This window comes from Notolepis coatsorum (genome assembly GCF_963971535.1).
Source record: "Notolepis coatsorum genome assembly, chromosome: 10".
Taxonomy (NCBI): Eukaryota; Metazoa; Chordata; class Actinopteri; order Aulopiformes; family Paralepididae; genus Notolepis; species Notolepis coatsorum.
Genome location: NC_140174.1, coordinates 24,295,188 through 24,316,013, shown reverse-complemented (window position 1 = coordinate 24,316,013; position 20,826 = coordinate 24,295,188). Strand labels below are relative to the sequence as shown.

Sequence of the window (20,826 nt, the reverse complement as noted above, 5' to 3'; positions counted from 1 at the left end):
AGGACGCGATGTCAGGCGTCTACTCCCGTTATTTTCAAGAAAAAGGGGGGGGTCAGACCTATACTGGATCTGTCCGCGTTCAATCGCATGATTGTCGCGAGACCATTCAGGATGTTGACCGTCAAACTCCTGCTGCTTGCTGTCAGAAGGGGAGACTGGTTCACCTCCATAGACCTGAAGGATGTGTATTTTCACATCCCGATTTTCCCTACTCACAGGAAGTTCCTGCGGTTCCTGTTTCAGGGCGTAGCGTACGAGTACCAGAGGTTGCCGTTTGGCTATTCTCTGGCTCCCCGCACATTCACCAAGTGCGTAGCGACTGCGCTGGAGCCTCTACGTCGTCGGGGAATACGGGTTCTATTCTATCTCGACGACATTCTACTCCTCAGCCGGTCGGAGGAGGTTGCCAGGTCTCATACCAGGCTGGTGGTGGAATTCCTCACCAGGCTGGGTTTTGCTGTGAACTGGAAGAAGAGTACGCCTCTTCCCAGTCAACAGGTGGAGTACTTGGGCTTGACGCTGAGGTCAAGGTCCATGATTGTAACCCTCTCGGAGCAGCGGAGGGTGTCTATCCTACACGCGCTCGGGGGTTTCCATCTGGGAGGGACGGTCATGGCGCTGCAAGTGATGCGCCTGCTCGGTATGATGGCATCTGCTCACACGGTGGTTCCTCTTGGCCTCCTCTTCATGAGGAGGATACAGAGGTGGTTCTTCTCTATGGGAATAGATCCGGTGAGGGACAAATGGAGATATGGGGAGATCTCGCCCATTGGAGAAGGCTGGGTATCCTCACCATTGGGGTCCCCATGGGCAGCAGGCGCTCACACGTCACGGTCTTCACCGACGCCTCTCTCACGGGTTGGGGAGGGACGTGTCGGGACGAAGGTCCCTGCTGGCCCGTCTACCCTGCACATCAATGTGTTGGAATTGAAGGCGGTCCTCCTGGTCCTCAAACGGTTCGACCACCTGGTGGTAGGCGAGCACATTCTGGTCAGAACGGACAGCATGACGGCAGCGGCGTATATCAACAGGCAGGGTGGGACTCGTTCCATCCGCCTGCACCGGGCGGCGGTCGAACTTTGGCTATGGGCATCTCGCAGGCTACGCAGTCTGAGGGCGCTCCACATCCCTGGTGTAGAGAATGTGGGCGCGGATATGATGTCTCGGGGCGGTCCTCGTTACGACGAGTGGGAACTCCGCCACGATATAGTCAGGCAGATCTGGGATCGCTTCGGGGAGGCCTCGGTGGATCTGTTTGCGAGCCGACGTTCTCACAAGTGCCGCTTGTGGTTCTTGGTCAGTCGGGCAGATCATCCCCCCTTGGGGGTGGATGCCTTCTCGATCTTTCCATGGCCGCCCGGCCTTCTGTACGCCTTTCCTCCTGTACAGCTGTTGAGTCAGCTGTTGGAGCGGATATGGAGGGAGCGCAGGACGGTGATCCTGGTCGCGCCAGACCGGGGCACGGCAGTGTGGTTCCCGGTCTTGATCCAGCTACTGGTCGCTCCGCCTTGGGTTATTCCTTGGTCGGCGATGGCCCTCTCTCAGCAACACGGGTCGCTGTTTCAGTACCCGGTGTTGGGCCAACGTCTGATGGTGTGGCTGGTGGGAGGGTAAGTCTGGAGAGGATGGACCCTTCTGTGGTTGATACCATCCGGAATGCGCATGCTCCCTCCACTGTCGCGCTTTACACGGGCAGATGGCGTATGTTCCAAGAGTGGTGTAAGGCGGGGAGCCGGGACCCAGTCTCCTGCCCCCTGGATGCTGTCCTTGGTTACCTCCAGTCTCTCCTTGATAGACTGTCGGCTTCGACGATGAGGGTATATGCAGCAGCTATATCCTCCTATCATGAGGGATTTGAGGGGGATGTCTTGTTCAGCCACCCTCTTGTGAAGCGTTTCCTGCTTGGCGCTCGACGCATTAATCCGGTGCAACGCTCTTTGGCTCCAAGTTGGGATCTTCAATTGGTCCTCGGTCGGTTGTCCTTGGCCCCGTTTGAGCCGCTTGAGCAAGCGCCGTTGGGACGGCTGTCATTCAGGACCCCGTTCTTGCTGGCTGTCACCTCCGCTAAACGCGTGGGTGAGCTCTGTGCTCTTTCGGTACGTCCAGAGTGCCTGTCTTTTCGTTCCGATTGCGGTGCCACTCTGCGACCTAATCCTGCCTTCGTGCCTAAAAATATCCGGAGTTCCTTCCGCTCCAGGGATATTGTGGTTCAGGCGTTTCATCCGCCTCCTCACGCTAGTGAGTTAGATGCGGGCCTTCACCTGTCATGTCCGGTCCGTGCTTTGGGAATTTACCTCAGCCGTACTCAGGACCTCAGGGTTACCGATCAGATTTTTGTCTGTCACGGTGGTTCTCGTGCCGGTAAGGCACTATCGAAACAGCGCCTGTCCCATTGGTTGTGCGAGGGCATTGCCCTCTGCTACACGTTGGCCGGGCTGGATCCCCCTGGGGGCGTCAGGGCGCACTCCACTCGTGGGGTGGCAGCCTCTGCCGCTCTGCTGGGTGGGGCCTCGGTGGAGGACATCTGTGCTGCAGCTTCATGGTCCTCCCCGGGCCCCTTCGTAAGGTTTTACCTCATGGACATGACCGGGGGTTCTGTCTCCCAGGCGGTTCTGGGGTCTGTGGCCTCTCCGCTCTTAAGCGGCCCTGAGTTCCCTTGGGGAATCTTTTCCTGGAAACGGGTTTTTTACGAGGAAGAGTGAGTGGTGACCACGCCTAGTACTTTATAGAGTACGCCTTATAGGGGCGGGGCCTGGCAGATGGTGGGTGTATTTGTTTTTCGTTGATGGTGTACAGTAGGTACATGAGATGAGGTATATCTCGGTATGGCTTAAGAGCGGGACGCTTAGCCAGTACTCATATAATATAAGGGTCGTTAACCCTTTCACTACCACATTACAGGTCAACCCTTTCACTACCACACTACAGATGGTTAACTTTTCACTACCACAATACAGGTTAACATTTCACTACCACACTACAGAGTTAACCCTTCACTACCACACTACAAAGGGTTAACACTTTTTAACCTTCTGCAATGTGGTAGTGAACGGTTAACCATCTGTAGTGTGGATCGTGAAAGGGTTATGTCCCATTTTGAACGTTTCACGGCTTCATAAATTAGCAACTCCACAACAGGCTACACATCCCGACTGGACCTCTCACAACCGGCACACGTGACTCCAACAAGCTCTAGTTTTTGGCTGTCCACCAGTGCCATCGGTTTGGTAAGTAACGGACGTGCTCCAGAGATATGGGTTTAAATGACCACGAACAGAATATGTGATCAGCTGCGACCAATTTGGCTGCAGGAAATCCCTAATATCTACTGCTTATTGCTGCCTGGATATAATTGTGGGAGTTAATTATATTGTTTACACTGTTTATTTGAAACTGTTTATTTGAAACTGTTTATTTGTATTAATTTGTATTTATTTATATATATTGTGACGGGTCTGGTGTTGTTCAAGCTCGACACGGACCAAAACAAACAATTTCAATGTCCACACAAGCACAATTTCAATAAATAAATTATATTTATTGTTTATCAGCACAAGTCCAATGGGCAATAGGGTAATACAAAAACAGTCCAGGGTCAAAACACGTATCAGGCTCTCGTACAAAAGAAAGGATTGTTCAATACTTGGTAGCACTGGTGCTCGCAACTTCAAAAAGTTGGGAGCACCAGCAAAAATTTAGGAGCACCCACCAAAATGTAAGGAGCACCAACAATATATATATATAATATATTTTTTATTGATAAAAAAACAACAATATAACAGTACTGTAATTAGGGATGGGTATCGTTAGGATTTTATCTATACTACTACTCTTATCGATACTGCTTAACGGTTCAGTACTTTATCGATACTCTTATCGGTTCTTTTAGATTATTATTTACAAAACTTATACATTTATTATTTGAACAGCTTAAGGCTATATCTGTACTTGATGTTTGTTTGTTGTGTTGCATATTTGAAATAAACTTCAATCAAATCAAATCACCCCCCCCCCCCCTTAAAAACTAAAACCTGTGTTTAACCTAGCCATCTATAAAACATCATGCTAAAACTGTGAAACAAATGTCCTACTCCCCTAAAGAAAGAAATACATGGCAAACATGACTCAGTTATCCAATAGTGCTGCTGCTTTTTATTTTGTTAAAATCTTTTAGTTAATAAGACTAAAAGACTACAATATGACTACAACGATTTCATGACGGTTTCCTGTCCTCGCAGGAAGTGCGTCGGATACCTAACTTAACGTTACATTTTCAACAACAGAACAGATTGCTGCTAATTAAACACTTCATGGAAACCGTACCTAAGGAAAATAGGCTCAATTGCAAGAGAAATAATAGACAGAGTTATGTTACATTCTGCTCAGCATAATTTGTATGCAAACTATTGTGGTTCCCTGCAGTCTGTTGACACATTTCTATACTAAATGCTTTTGTAGTCCTGTGTCGTACCTAAATGTCATATAAGTGAATTGTATAGAAACAACTCACCAAAAGTGACTATTGCACAACTGATTTGACAAAAAGAAATCCACTAAGGGGGGAAAACCCCCCCTTCACCCACCCACCCTCCCTCCTTGCCATACCTTGGCTTTTACCAAAATGACGCCACTGCAGTAGCCTATACAAGTAATGGCTTTACAAAGTTGTACATTTTGATTTGATTGTAAGAGCCTCAATTTGGCCAACTCGTGTGAGATTTGGTGTTAGTCCCTGGATACCACACAGCAGGTCTTGTGAGAATCAGAGGAACAACCTAGGAGTACTAGGGTAGAAGAAAAAATTATATATATATTATATATATATATATTTAAAAAAAAATTATGTTAAACAGCAAAAAATCCAATATGGCGGATTTAGGTGGTCCTATTGGCAAAGTTATGAATCAAGGATTGCTTTATCTGTATATAAAGTATCATGTTAATCTGACTTGCGGTGTAGGACTTATATTTCATATGGCTTTGCGCTCTGCTCTATTGGAACTGTCCCTTTAACCCTTTCAGTGCCACGGACAACATATCTCGTTTTATCAGCCCCCCCATTGAGTGCCCACGACGACAAATATCGTTTTATTTTTTTATTAGCGATCTGAATTCATATTTCATCAACCGAGTCTCCCGTTGGTACACCAGCCCCTACAGGAGCTCAGATTGGAAAAAAGCGCCCCCTATCGTCTATCCCTGTGTAACTGCAGGTCAGTCGCTTAGACCTGGGATCTGTAGATCTCTGGGGGGGGGAGCCAACTCGCTCCTTGTGCTGGCGATGGATCTGATCAAGAGGGATCTGCTCGCGGGACGGAAATCAGCCTGGATTATGTATTTACAGGAATCAACACTGTAATCAATAAGCGTGATCGATATTTGGAATGGCGATCAGGAATTGGAATACTCTTTTTGGAGAACATCTGATCTAAGGTAAGGAGTCTATGTTACCAGTCTTGGGGTAATCGGAGATATCAGCGTGTTCCATATGTGTGATGTGGCTGTTTGGCTGTGATCGCTGATGAGGAAATAAGAGAATCGATTTTTCAGCTTGCGTCTATAGCGTGCATACGTACACATATACTATCGATAATCTAGCGTTTATTTGCAAACTATTCATAAATAGGCCGGAAAATGTCAACGTTTTTGTGTATTCTAGAATATTCCAGTAAATGTCTTTTATCATGGAATCTTTATATTTTCCTTGAAAACGATGGCTTTTCAAAATGCTATAAAACGAAAATTAACCGATATAAAAACAATCCGCTTCGACAATGTTGACTGGAAAACGAGTCATTGATAAGCGACGGGCAGATTAGACAGCCATAATTTAAAACATAGATTAGGCATTTTTAACGCTAACATTGAAGTGGATGGTGGCATTCAACGGGGTAAATCAATGTTAATCAAAGGCACTGAAAGTGTTAATCATATGCTATCATGAAAACTTTCAACCACGTGCACGCACCACACCTGCCTGACCACGCCCACATCCGCTCACATATAAGCGGGGTCATAGCCATACTACCAGCTCCTTCCCTACTTTCACCACCGTGAAGTACGTGCTACAGTGCACCTCTTCAAGTGCAGTGCTTAAAGTAATTAGTATAGTTAAGGAGCTGTGTTGACATTGTGTTTTTGTTTTCTCTCTCTCGCTAATTTTAGAGAAAAGAAAGGTATAATGTCTTCACCACCGGAGGGCTTAGACGACTATCGTTCTGACCTCCACCGGCGATTCACAGTTGCGGCTTCCTCCGTGCATCGTGGGGCGTTCCTGGCTCCACGGTTGTGGCAGACAGGTGCGCCTCAGCGGCGCCCGGAGGAGAGTGCGCGTCGCAGAGGGGCCGTCGAGCTCCCATCTCCTGTGAGGTGGACGAGTTCCGGCTCTGGTTCCCCCGCCAGAGGGCAGTCAGCTGGTGAGCTGACGGTCCCTCTGGTGGACAGGGATTTGCGGCGCAAGCTCTCCGCCTCGGTTCGTTCTCATCATTCGGCGATGAGTGGCGGGGGCGGACAGTTTAGCGGCTGTGTCGGGCCGGCGCCGAGCGGGGATTCCCTCGTCTCCTCTCCATCATGTCCAATGGAAACAGAGGACTACATGGAGGGGGCGGGGGAATTCTTGTTCGACGCTCCAGCGGGAACACAGCATTCTCCCCCTCTGGGAGTGGCAGGGGATGCTGTGTTTGCCTGGAGAGCCTCATACTCCGAGACTGGGTTAAAGTCACCACCTCCGAGACGAGATGCCCTGCTGTCATCCGCACTGGACGTTGGCTCCCGCCTCTCTTACAGAGAAAGTGAGTGTAGCCTCCCAAACGCGAGGGATGCGAGCAACGTGGAAGAAAGTATGCAAAGGGAGTTGCGTGCTTTGTTTCCCGAACTCATGACGGCAGCGGCCCGTGCTAACGGTGTATTGCTGCCGACGCCACTGCCGGCACCTGTTCCTGATGACATGATAGGTCATCTATGGCAACGCCGTCCTGTGAGGGAGGCGAGCATTGTCTGCCCGTTCTTCCCATCAATGGAGGCCTACGTGTCGCAGGGCCAGGTAATTCCCCGCATCGTCGGCCTTACCCCCACCTACGTGCCTTTCACGCGGGTGGTGGGTTTGGTCCAGAGGTTGAAGGAGGGGGTGCCACGGCTTGACAGCCCTATGGCATCTATCCTTTGCCCCGAGATGGTGTGGGAGCCGAAAAAGAAGCCACTTCCCAAGGGGAAGTCGGCTAAGCAGTTGGCTGTCTGGAGTGACCAGGCCTACATCGCTTCGACCCAGAGCTGCGACAAGCAACATCGCTCAGCTAGCGCGCTTCATGTCGGGGCTGTCGGGGCATGTCGGAAACAACGCGCCCTGGCCACTCTAATCCAACGCCACCTGTGGCTCGAGCAGGGGGCGCTGTCGGACCAATGGAGGATCCCTCTCCTCATGGCCCCCCTCTCCGACGCTGGGCTCTTCGGCTCGGCGATGCAGGAGATGGCGTCAGAATGCAAGGACCTGGAAGAGCAGCGGTCTGTCCTGCAACCCCACTTCACCCGGCCCGACACCACCACGACCGGAGGCGTGACGTGGAGGCGACGTCGGAGCAAGACTTCAGCCGTCGCCACCGCCATTACTGGCCCTGCCAGCAAGAAGCCTCGTGGACGGGGAGAGGATGACGCCACCGCTGCCGCCAGTCATCCTGCGCCCGGGGGGAACGGTAGGGAACGACGTGGCCAGACGGCTCCCCAGCACCATCCCTCCGGGCCTGCTGCCCGTGGGGGCAAACGACACCCCGCGTGCGGCGTGCGACACAAGTGACATTTACCGCTTCTGCCCCCACTCCCCCCCCCCCCCAAATTATTTTGATTATTAAAATAAAGGGTACCTTCTAAAGAGGGACTATTTTTTGTTAACAAAACGTGTGTTGATTCATTGTATTTTGGGGGATACGGCATGTGCAATATAAACCCACAGCTAAGAATTCTAGGGTTGCGTTCTTGCTTGAGAGTTTTGTGCAATTTTCTCTGAAATTTGCTTTGGTTGCTATTGTGTATAACTTACAAGGCCTGAGTTCTAGCACTTAGCCAAGGGCTTATGTCCTTTCTCTCTACCTAAGCCAGTGTTCTTTCTTACGTGGTAAAAGTGAACTTGGGGCTTCATTGTATGATGAGAGTTGTGTGTGTTTCATGTAAATACGTTTTAGGTTCAAACGTAGAATTTGAGTCCACAACTGGTGTGCTATTGTTAGCTTACAGAGTTGTACATATGTAGCACTTTTTGAGTCCCTCTCATCAGTCTGATATTTTTTCTTTGCTTAAGGGTAAAGGTAAAAAAAATAGCGAGTGGCAAGTTTTTCGCACATAAGCCAGAGCCGTGGATAAAACTAGTTTTTTACACAAACGAGGTTATTGGCTGCGGTTGGCGTACAGGATGTAAAGCTATTACTCTACAGAAAGGTGTATGTGCTTTCATGTACCGCTATGCAACTGGTGTCACGGCTCTGCTTTTTTATTGCGTCGTATCTGGGGTGAGGTGGTTGAGGGGGGTATAGTTATATCCTTTACGAAACTGATTGGTCGAGAGGTTGTGCCTTTTCTACCTATCAGTCTCCCTGACGAGGGTGTTCTCTCTCTCGTCACAAGGGGGGGGGGGATTTCCCTGTCTCCCACACCAAATTAGGATAGGTGGGACACGGGATTTCCCCGGCCATTGAAGACGTCACAGGCGGGTTTTCTTATTGGCCAAGAGACGTGTCCGTGAGTTACAGGGCCTGTGCTACAGACCGCTGTCATTGTAAAGGATAGATGATGCGATGCAGTCGGAACTATTGGTCCTTCTGCTCTGCTCTCTAAACAGTATTGTATATTGGGCCGTTTTGTCTACTTAGTCCAAATTGTTACATGAACCTTTTACAATTGTTTTACTCACGTTGAGGTCTCTCTGGGGAAATCGATGTCTTCCCCTCTTACATAAAGAGCAGAATTGACGCGGTTCTTTGTTCCCAGGCTCGTCGTATAAGAGTCTGTGTCTGTCTCTAATAGACCGACTTCCTGCTGTTCGTCCCAGACGGCACGGAGATACATTGTGGGGCTCTTTCTTGTTAGAAATTCGCTGTCACTGTTCTCGGGTTCTTTACGAGCTTACACGCTGTTTCATAAATCAGCGTTTGGTCTTACGAGACTGATCAGCGCTGGCCCAGGGTGTTTTTCAATGATTGAATCCGCTTTTTGGGCCGGCGCGCCTTGGTTGCCCAACATCATAAAAACTGCGTTTTTTATGCGGTTGGCTGGGAAGGGGGTTTCTTATCTCTACCGAGTGCCAGTGCACTAGGTTAGACTCGAGGACTCGCGTACATCTCCGGTGGGAGATGACGGAGTAGATCAAACATTGGCAGGGGGGTTTCACGCCCGTTAGGTGGGCCACCGGGAGCGGTGCGTTCGCGTACTGACCACCTTGGTGGCGCCTCCTGTGATGTTTTGGATCGACACTCTTAGGACTGGGGGCGGCGCCGTGACAAGGGCACAGGACTTGTCCTGGTCGCGCCAGACCGGATCAGTTTAACCCGTTGTCCGCCGGGACGCAGACAAGTTCTGGTACCCCGAAGGACCCTGAGCTTTTCCGGGGGGAAAATGCCAGGGCGGGCCGGACGTCACAGGGGTTGATGACATGAATGTGTGTGTCATGTAGATGCCACTACAAGTTGCCCTTAACAGTGGTGTGCATTGGTCCATACTGTGTTGTACCTTTTTGCACAATGTTAGGTGGGTTGGTCCTTCTCCATTAATTTCACCCCTCCCTCCCTGCTAAACCGGGGATGGGAGGGGGCTGTCGGGGAGGCTGCTTATGTCAACTCCTCTATGCATCCCTGTGTAGGTTCCGGTCCTCCAGGCTCAGGTCGGGCCTTGCCCTCGTTGACCTGATGGCCTGGGTTAACCCTTTTTTAAACCTGAAACCCCTTGAACTGCATTGTATAGCCTGTGTATACACGCAGTTATGTTTCCGAGGTTTATTAATGGATTAAGGGAGCAACCATTTTCTGTTAATAAACATAGGGGGGTGGTTGTCTCCCCGGTGTGTTGGTAGCAGAGTCGACTCTCCGGTTGAGCCCGGGTCTGACCCCGGCTGCCCGAGAGTATGCCCCTGCATGTTTCATGACGTCTGCCAATTGTGTCAAACTTTTTCTCTGAACCTCGACCCCGCGGGATTAATAAATTGGCAGGGTTAGGGTTCGTGGTGGAATCTGTTCGCTGGCGGAGTTAGCTCTGACTCCGCGAGGTTAGTGACCGCATGAGATTGTGACATGGTGCATGGCATACCGAACACCCTTTCCGTCGAGATACTGTTCTTACAGTAAGCCCCTTAGGCGCCTGTCTAGTCTGCAGTGCTCCAGGCGCAGGTCGAGTTCTGCTCTTGTTAAGACCTGTCGGCCTGGATTGAGGGATCAACCTCCTTGGAGGGTTGTCTCCCCGGTGCACCAGCTGGCCCCACGTCATTGTGGGGGGAAGCCTCCTTGGAGCGCTTCGGAGCGGCGTGCCAGGTGGAGAAGGGCCTTCACCTATTGTAGGCCTATTGTCCGATACGCTGGCGATGTGGGGGGTGGTGTCACCAGTGACCGTCTGGTGGGGTCTCGATGCCGCGGCCTCGTTGACCTCGCCAGGCCCTTTTTTCGGGGGGTCCTGGCCCCCGGGATGTGGCCTGGGGCTGGGGCCTCCTCCGCGCCCCGCTGCTACGGCCTTGCCACAGGGTCGGGTTTTTTGGCCCCGACCCTGCGATGTTGGGGGCTGTGACAGGTTTTTTTTGCTTCACGTCCATTCCCTGGTGGCATGCGGGATGCGCGTCCGAGTAGTCGTGGGCCCTTCTAAACAAAGGTGAGTCCCGCGGTCTGCTCGCCCTGTGCGTTGAGGTACTGAACCCTCTTCGCACAGTCGGGTCCGATCTCCCTCCCGTCCCTCACTAGGGGGGGCAAGGGGGCCCGGATCCTCCCCGGTGTTCTGATGGTTATAGGGGACCTCAGCGGGTACATCTGTCGAGCTTTCCGCTCTGCTGCGCTCTTGTGTTCCAATAGAGCAGAGCGCAAAGCCATATGAAATATAACGAAGGTTATCCTATAACCCTAGTTATATGAATATGGCGATGGTGGTGAAAGACTGGGGAAGGAGCTGGTAGTATGGCCATGACCCCGCTTATATGTGAGCGGATGTGGGCGTGGTCAGGCAGGTGTGGTGCGTGCACGTGTTTGAAAGTTTTCATGATAGCATAATTATGATTAAAGGGACAGTTCCAATAGAGCAGAGCGCTCGCCATATTCATATAACTAGGGTTGTAGGATAACCTTCTTTATGGCTTTTCAACATTTTCAAATTGCACGTCTCTATCATGTATTGTTGTGAAAAGCGTATTTGAACTCTTTTGGGACGGACAGACGGACAGCTATGGGGCTGTCAAAACATTGATGGATAAGCCTACGTTGCAGGGTGCTCTGGCATAAGCCACTCCCTTTTCCAGAGGGCCCTGGTATTGGGAACTATACCTGAAACATTGTTTGATGCCAGAAAAGTACCTGAAACACGGTTTGATGCTAAAAGAAACTACCTGGCTGAAACACTGTTTGATGCCAGAGAACTATAACTGAAACACTGTTTGATGTCAGAAAACGACCTGAAACACTGTTTGATGTCAGAAAACGACCTGAAACACTGTTTGATGCCAGAGAACTATACCTGAAACACTGTTTGATGTCAGAAAACGACCTGAAACACTGTTTGATGTCAGAAAACGACCTGAAACACTGTTTGATGCCAGAGAACTATACCTGAAACACTGTTTGATGTCAGAAAACGACCTGAAACACTGTTTGATGCTAGAAAACTACCTGAAACACTGTTTGATGCAAGAGAACTACCTGAAACACTGTTTGATGCCAAAGAAACTAAACACTGTTTGGTGCTAGAAAACTACCTGAAACATCATTCACTGCTCTTGTTTGCAAGGGCCCACAGTTTACTAAATGTATTCAAAGAAGTCTCATATGTTTGGATCAAAGTACATGAAAATAATTCGATTAAAGACGATTCAACTGCATTGCATGTAGGCTACAGTAAATATTTTGTAACTTATTACAGACATTGTAAACAAATGTCTCTTCCAAATCTGTGTAGCACACCTTTAAAAGGGAAACAGCACCCGCATTCAAAATGTTAATGGTGTAGGAATGTTAATCAATATTTATGACTCTCACTCAAAGCCAGAAACCAGAGGAATAAAAATCAAACGTAATCGGATAAAAGGTCTGAAGCTGCTCCATATAATGAATGGGAGACGTTGTGGACCCACAGAACGTTTGTGGGTTTTTATACCAATAAATTTTATTCTACAGTTCTCAGTTCTGAAACAGAAAATGTAGGCCTACACTGAACTTTATCCTGGGTGCTCTGTGTCATCTTCACCATATTTCCCAACTCACTGTTATGGAGCCCATTTGGTGTGCGTGCGTGTATGTGTTCATGTTCACCAATATATTTTGGACTGTCTTAGACCATAGTAGTTCTGCATTTGGGCGTATACCAACGTTTGGATAAATCGATTGGTGTTCCCCCTTTAAATTTGGATTTGGCTAAACATAATCTGGAGAGGCCAACAAATGTATCAGGAGAGCTGTAAACCAACGGTCTAGCCTTAGCCCAATATGATTATGATAACTATAATGCTGTACCATATATATTTATTAGCATATACCTATCCTCCATCTGTACTTACCTGCACATAGTCGTTTACTATGAACATATCTCTTATTAGTTACACAGCATGCCAGTGGTATATAGTCATACTGAGTCATACTGTCTATATATTTATATAGTACATACATCTGATTAGCACTCAACTAACTTGTATATTTTGTACCTATAGTTTAATCACATGTACTTTGTATATTGCTGTTGCACTTTACTGCTATACGTTTCGCGCTCTCAAAAAAAACATAACTGGATGTTTTTGTATAGTATATTAGGATAGCATAGTGAGAGTATAACTGTATATTGTATAATAGTGTACATAGGACTCATTACCTTTTGTATTTTATCGTAGTACTTTTATCATGTCTATTTTATTTCTATTCTATTCTATTATTATTTGTATTTTATTTATTTTTTTTGCACAATCGAAGCGGGCATGGCCACCTCCATTTCACTATCTATAATGTCTTATGTGATGAATAAACCTCTTGAATCTTGAATCTGGTTGGATGCCAAACTTATTTCCGTTGTACTTGCTGTATAATGACAATATTTGAATGTAATCTAATTCAAAATTTTTGTAAAAACACGCCTTTACACCTCGGTAGGTAAGAAACGCCTCTTCTTTTCTCACCTGTACCAGTCTAGTCCGCGGTCATAGTTCCGGTCGAAAAAGTGCGTCTCGGTGCCGACTGCGCGCACATCTGGGTGGATTCTGATGAACTCCAGCACGGCCCTCGTGCCGCCCTTTTTCACGCCAACTATGATGGCTTTTGGCAACTTTTTATTCCCAAACTTTACATTACCCGTCGAAGGACCCGCCGACGTGTCGTTCTGGACGCTGCCACCGGGACGTGGACGGGTCTTTCGCTCGGTGTTCCGTGGAGACGCGTCGGTGTTCTGGTTCTGCCTCGCGTTGAGACGAGGCAACGCGCAGGAGGAGAGAGATTTCTGAAGAAGCCTTTTGCCTCCTCCATCGACCTGGACACGCCGACAGCCGGGCGTCGTCGTCGGATCCTCCGACTTCTGCATAACGGCATCAGAAGAAAACAGGATACAGTAGCAGACATATGACATAAAGAGGGAGAAGAAACAAATACATGTTCTTATAAGCCTGTATGAGGACGGCACAGCTCGACTGAGGAGGAGCACGCATGCCATCTCTCCAAAGATATGGATAGTGCATGTTTTTCTTCTTCTTGTTTTTTTAAATTAATGTCCCTCCTCAACACAGTCAACTATAATTCTACTATTAAAAGAGTAGAGCTTGTCCATCTTGTAAGTTGACACACTACTTCCATCTCTTCGTTAGAGCATGCCAACAACCTCCCTAGTGTCGTTTTTTTTCTCGTTTCGTCAATTAAACACATTCTCCACTGCGTAAGTCTTCGATATCCTTTTCTGGATGTTTGCCGCGTGCCATTACGCACGAGCGCAAAATGCAAAGTGCGTCAAGACACACAGCGCGCGCTCTCTGGCAACTTCACGAGACTGTCTGTTCCAAAAGCACCGGCGCGAGGGAAAGATGTTTCGACGTCCTGACGTCAGAGCATCTTTGCATTTAAAAAAAACTACTCGGCCTAGTACTCAGCCATGCATCCACACAAAGCCCCAGTGTTCCTGTAATCCATTGTTAGGTATATATAGCTTCTACACACTTTTAGCTCTCTTACAAAGAATTGTAGCTATTTAACTTGCATTGTAGGCGGGAATTACAGGACTAATTAGAACTACTACACTATTATCAACGCCTTGCTAATTTCCTGAGATGCAAACTGTAGGGCTGATGTAGAGGCGTTATGCTTTCTGTGGGTTGCAGCAGTAAACAATGTGATGTGTATTACTGAGGAGATGATGACTGATTATTTGATTACCGGCTTGTGACACACACAACACATATCGAGTTGTAATGGATAGGTAAGGGGTTGGACACCTGAACTAGGCAGAACAAAGTAGAGCAATGATGTCGGCCTGTAGAGTGACATCGCCCACACTGAGAATAACTTCACTCCCCTCTGCGTGTGTGTGGGGGGGGGGGGGGTCTTGGGCACCTCGCCCAGCCCAGGTCATCCCTCTCACTTCCACGATGACAGAAACACGTGGTACGAGCCGGAGGAGAGAAGGAGAAGTCTGGAGAGGCGCGCGGGGGCGGGGAGGAGCCGGAGGAGAGAAGGAGAAGTCTGGAGAGAGAGGCACGCAGGGGCGGGGAGGAGCGGGGTGTCAGAGCTGCTCCCATGGGGCGTCTGCGCCCAATCTCAGGGCCCTCTGATTAAAGAATGATTTATAGGGCCGGTCGGAGAGGCCCGCTCAGCAATCCGTCTCGTGAATTAGTTTTTTCCCCCGGCAAGAGGGCGGGTAAATCAAACCTCGGGGCGAGGAGCCTGGCTGGACGGTGTCAGCGTGGCGATAGGGGGCCAGTGATTAAATGTGATAATCACCTCTGCTGAGTGTACAGCTTGTTGTGGCTCTGCCACCACACATCTGTCACAGCTAAGTCACAGAGACATGTGGTCTCTATTTGAGAAGCCCATCCCCGATACCATCTCTTTGTTAGATTGTACAGATTGATTTGGATTATGTTGTGAACTAATAGCCTATAGTATCCTAGCCTTCATTAGATTAGATTAGATTAGATTAGATTACTGTAGATTCAAATGTATTGTCATTATGTCATTATCACACTAGAAGTTTGGAATCCAACCAGAGTGCAAATGTAACAGTGAAGTGCAATAGTAATATACAATGTATGTAGCTATAGGTGATTAAACTGGGTATAACATATAAATTAGTACTACTGAGTATAGTGCTAATCAGAGTTGTAGTATTAATATGTACAGTGATATAAAGACACTATGGTCGTAAGTCACACTGGCCAGCAGCGTAACTAGTAAGAGTAGGTAAGGGAGAGATACATGTATAGTATCTACAGATATGTAAACAGGATTATGTGCAGGTATGTACAGACAGATGTGGATAGATACTACATATACTGATATAGCCTACTTCAGTCACTGGCTACTGATTATTTGTATTTTTGTGTCATGCAATGACCAACCCTCACAGGTTTATAAGACACCAAAAAATACCGGCGTAGTGTTCCATTATTTCATTACACAAATGATTATACAGCTCAGCCTTTAAACAAAGTATTCTGCCTTCTCTCCCAAGCTTGGCAAATAAAATAAAAATACAAAGAAAAGGTTCCCTTCCTGAAGCACGACTGTAGTTTTTCATGCATATCAAGTAGCACTTTCCTATCTAATAACAACATAATGAGCATTTGTTTTTCAATTCATATTTACTTCTTAAAGTTTGTCTGACCCATACTGTAGTCAGGTTATGAATTCCAAACCAGACCCTTATCCCCAGAGAAATCCTCCTGGGTATATTGGAGGGTGATGGCAGCCTGACTGTGCTTATACACGGAGCAACTCCATCAAGTCACCAGACGTCCATTAATTTCCCATAGAGTGGAGTGACCTTGGAAAGATATTCAGATGGTCGATGACCATCTGCGCAGGAGAAGTTGACCACTACTGAACTTCTCTGGCGGTCATCATCCGTCAATAATAGCCAATCAGAGTTCTGCGCTTCCTCATTTCCCTACCATGTGACAGCTCTGTCAAAAATGGTGTGTCTGCTGAGTCCAACGTGGCTAGAATGATGGAGGAGAAGCCCATTCAAAGATGCCCGGTGCTCAACAGCTTTTAGTTGAAGAACTACAGAAGTAATCTTCCTCCGTCAAACCTTCGTAGCTCCACTATACACCAGATGCAATCTGAGCCTCTAGTCTTATCTAGAGCACCACTACAGTACAACGGAAAGAAGTTTGGCATCCAACCAGAGTGCAAATGTATAGCAGTAAAGTGCAACAGCAATATATAGCAATGTACAGGTGATTCAACTGGGTACAAAATATACAACATTCAATACTACTGAGTGTAATGCTAATGAGATGTATGTACAGAATTGTAGTCAGGGCCGCCTCAGGGGGTGTGCGAGCAGTGCGGTCGCACAGGGCCTCGCGGGAAGGGGGGCCTCACAAAAAAAAATAAAAATAAAAATAAAAATAAATATTTTTTATTTATTATTATTTTTATTATTCTTTTTTTGCGAGGCCCCCCTTCCCGCGAGGCCCTTTTTCATCACAGACCTAAAATCTAGTTTAGCTTATATGCTTATATATTTCACATTAGACACGTTTGTAGAATGTGTCTGACTTGTTCCTGGCTCTGCGGCTCTGCAGCAGACATACTCACTATTGGAGCTCTGGGGCTCTGCAGCAGACATACTATTGGTTTCAACGAAGGGAGGGGTTACATCATGTGTACGCCGGCGTGCGTCAGCTGCGTTTGACTATTTCGCGCGTGCAGCTTTGGAGGTTATGCTTAGTTATGCCAGCCAAGACAAAGAGGACGGTCATTCGGCAGATGGACTGAAGATGAAAGTTGTTGCATGTTAGACAGTTCAGTCAGGCTAGCCATGTCGGCTTAGCTAAAGGCAGGGACAGCTAGTTAGCTTTAGCTACGTTATAATATCGAGTGCTAACGTGTAGTTCAGTCGGGATAGCCATGATGATGTCGGCTAGTAGCTAGCTTAGCTAAAGGCTAACTAGCGTTAGCTAACCTAGAGAGAGCGCGTGCAGCATTGTTATGCCAAGATGAAGAGGACGGTCATTCGGCAGATGAACTTCGTCAACTCCACGCGGTTGTCTCCATCCTCTTGGACGTTTGGTGAGTTTTTAATGCACTCTATTCTATTCCCGCCGTGGATATCTCTCTCTCTCTCTCTCTCTCTCTCGGGAGCCAAACAGGCCGGCTAGCTGTTGTAGCTAATGTTATATTGAGCCAAAGCGGGCCGGCTAGCTAACGTAGCTAACGTTATATTGAGCCAAACGGGCCGGCTAGCTGTTGTAGTAGCTAACGGTGTGTGGCCTGGTGTCAGTACCTGGCTACTCTATTTGCAGTTAGCCTATTTAGCTGATGTCGGCCATTGGCTCCTTGCTACTTTGTTTTCTCTGGTATAGACCCTCTTCTCTTTGGATTTAAGTGTTGATCTTTGTCCTTTTGGATCTATGTATATTCATGTTGCCTTTGTGAAGTTATCTTTTCCTTCTGTTTTGTTCTTCCATTAAAAGTTGAATATCCTTTAGGGGCTCATCTTTGCTTATCTCTCTCATACATGCTCTCTCTCTAACACACACACACACACACACAGACATGCTCTCTCTCTCTAACACACATGCTCTCTCTCTCTCTCTCTCTCTCTCTCTTTCTAACACACACAGGCATAATCAGATCACTAAGGGTGACAGTGGCTCAGGAGGGAGAGTCGCCGGCGGAGGTGTGTGAATGTGTGAGTGAATGTGAGGCACAAGTTGTAAAGCACTTTGGATAAAAGCTGTTATATAAATGCAAGCCATTTCAAGAATAATCCATGTAGGCCCATGCACAAATTATTATAATTATTTTTACAAACTAACAAGCAAACAACACACACACACGCACGCACGCACACGCACACACACACACACACACACACACACACACACACACACACACACACACACACACACAAAACAGGTGCTGCTGACTGATTGATTAATTGATTGATTGAAAACTTTATTAACAGATTGCAGAATGGTACAATACAGTACAGCTCTATACAACAACTGCTAAGAGGATGAAGACCAGAAAAATACTTTCGTCTTGTTTACATAAGGGTCCTCCATTTTCACTTCATCAAAACATTTAGAGACATACAAATATACAGTACTGTAAGAAAGAGAGAACATCATAAAAAGAGAAAACAAAAGGAGATTTTTTTTTACATTAGAGGGGGCTGGGGTTGTGGGTGGCCGGGTGGGGGAGACGGGATGAATGAATTAATGACATTTTTATTGAACAGATTGCAGAATGGGTACAATACAGTACGGCTCAATACACACAATTGTTAAGGGGATGCAGACCAGAGAAAGACGTTTGTCTTGTTTACATCAGGGTCCCCCATTTGTGGAGGGGATTTTGACATGACGGTAATCAACTGTATGTTAGTGGGATTTGGCATGTTTGTAGGCTGGTTTAAATCATGCTTTAGTGATCAGGCTCAATAAAATGTCAATAAGTTAGATTTTCATCGACAATGACCGTTTGCTCCTAATAAACTCTTTCTTAGAGCAATGCCTCCATCTGGTGGTTGAATTATGACAGTGCATTACTGAATGTCAACAGTAAGGGGCGTCCCGATCTGTGAAAGTGAAACTGTACCGCTTCCTCTGAATGCTGTAGTCTCGTTGTAAGCGAAGGATTAGGCTGTAGATGTTTACCTTGCTTAATTAGCCTGTTCTCTCCTTGTGAACTGAGTGTTTGACTTTGTACTGAAAGTGTTACAAATGGAGTAGGATGAAGTAGCCTACATTTCTCGTAAATACGGTGGTTGTGAGTGAAGTGGTGGAATACTACCGTAATAATTTACATTTAGTCATTTAGCTGTCGCTTTTATCCACCTAAGCGACTTACAAATTGTGTACAACAAGTCAGCAGGAAGGGTATACCTCTGGCAGCTAAGGGTAAGTAACATTGTTCGTCAAACAGCGTCAAACTTGAGTGTTACACTTTATGCAAATGTCATGTCATCAGCTTGTGACTGCAACTTGTTCCTGTTGAATGAATGAAAACTTTATTTAACAGATTGCAGAATGGGTACAATACAGTACGGCTCAATACACATAATTGTTAAGGGATTGCAGACCAGAGAAAGACGTTTGTCTTGTTTACATCAGGGTCCCCCATTTTCAATTCATAGTGACATTTATGACATACACAACACTAAATAAGAACAACATTCTATTTGTTCACTTGCTTTAATAGGCGAAATGACAATAATCAAACAAGTCATGAGCCGGGGGAAACGTGTGTCTGTTTACATCATAGCAGTAGTCTAACTACTTCCCTTTCCGGTGCGTGCACCAATATGTAACCGGAGTGCAATATTCCCTATCTCCTCCCGAGTCTTTAACACGACAATAAAGGCTAAAATAAAACAATCCTAGAATAGTAACACTGCAACAGCAAACAGTAAACAGCAGTCAAGTGCACCAGTTGCGAACCAACAAGTATAGCATACAACATGAGCACCACCCACGTAAAGTCAGTCCATAGAAAAGTCACTGTGCCAGGCGGGCACGCAGGTCGCCCTGGCAGACCGGCGTAATCCCAATGCCAGCGGCGGCGGCGACGCGACAACGTCCGGCGGCGGAGACAGAGCCACCGGGGCCACGGGGGCCGGCAACGGGTCCCGAGCCGGTGTTACCGGCGGGGCAGAGGTGGGCCGTGTCCAGCGCTGAGGAGAGCTTGCCGACGGCGGTGCAGGTGGCAGGCCGGACCGAGGCCCCGTCACGGGCAACCCAGAGCTGCGTGTGAGGCCAGGCAGCCGAGGAATGACGACGGGGACTGGCGCGGCGACGCGGATTGGCAAATCATCATAGATCGATCGGGGCGGAAGCCGGTCATCGCGAACCGGGCAGAACTTGCGCAGGAATCTCCTGTTCCGAAGCGTGACCCTGCCGGAGCCGTCAATCTTGACCACATACTGATCGTGCTGACGCACCTCCACGACGCAGCCCGTCCTGTCCCACTTGTTGGGGTGGAGCCCTGTCTGGTTCTGCACACGGACCAAGTCCCCCACTACGAGCGGAGGGAGGCGTTTAGTGTGCTCTGCCCAGGTGCTCGCTGTGCGGATGTGGCGTTTGCGGAGGGCCTCCTCCCTCGCTGTCAGCGTCTCGCGCCAAGTCTCATGCGGCCTGTATTTTCCGGGGGCAATCGGGATGAAATCACGTATCGGGCGGCCGAACACGCACATGGCCGGGGAAATCTTCGTGTCTGGGTCAGGCGTATTGCGGTATTGCAGAATCGCCCTCTGCACAGCATCGGTGTCGAGGTCGCCCTTCGGGCCAGTGTTGTCGGTGATCAGCCGTTTCATGGTCTTCACCCCAATCTCCGCACGGCAGTTGCTGTGGGGGAACGCCACTGATGAGAGGCGGTGGTGAACGCCCCATCTTCGCAGGAAAGACCTGGTCTCGGCAGAGGTGAACTCAGGCCCCCCGTCTGACGAGAGCTCTTCAGT

The 20,826-nt window shown here is 48.0% G+C and overlaps 2 protein-coding genes across 3 annotated transcripts in view; one reads left to right on the top strand and one right to left on the bottom strand.

Moving 5' to 3' along the window:
• LOC311235813 (heparan sulfate glucosamine 3-O-sulfotransferase 2-like) overlaps positions 1-13,863 on the bottom strand; it is a gene marked incomplete at both ends in the record, with an annotated part of 52,234 nt that extends 38,371 nt beyond the window's left edge. The window contains one exon of the mRNA XM_084323313.1: positions 13,337-13,863. Within this exon, the coding sequence (XP_084179439.1) occupies positions 13,337-13,863 (527 nt within the window). The remainder of the gene's footprint in view (positions 1-13,336) is intronic.
• A 5,148-nt stretch (positions 13,864-19,011) lies between these two features.
• The window catches only part of LOC311235287 (uncharacterized protein), a 35,949-nt gene continuing 34,134 nt past the window's right edge, over positions 19,012-20,826 (top strand). For both annotated transcript variants that reach the window (XM_084322708.1, XM_084322707.1), the window contains exon 1: positions 19,012-19,270. The gene's annotated coding sequence lies outside the window, so the exon portion shown is untranslated. The remainder of the gene's footprint in view (positions 19,271-20,826) is intronic.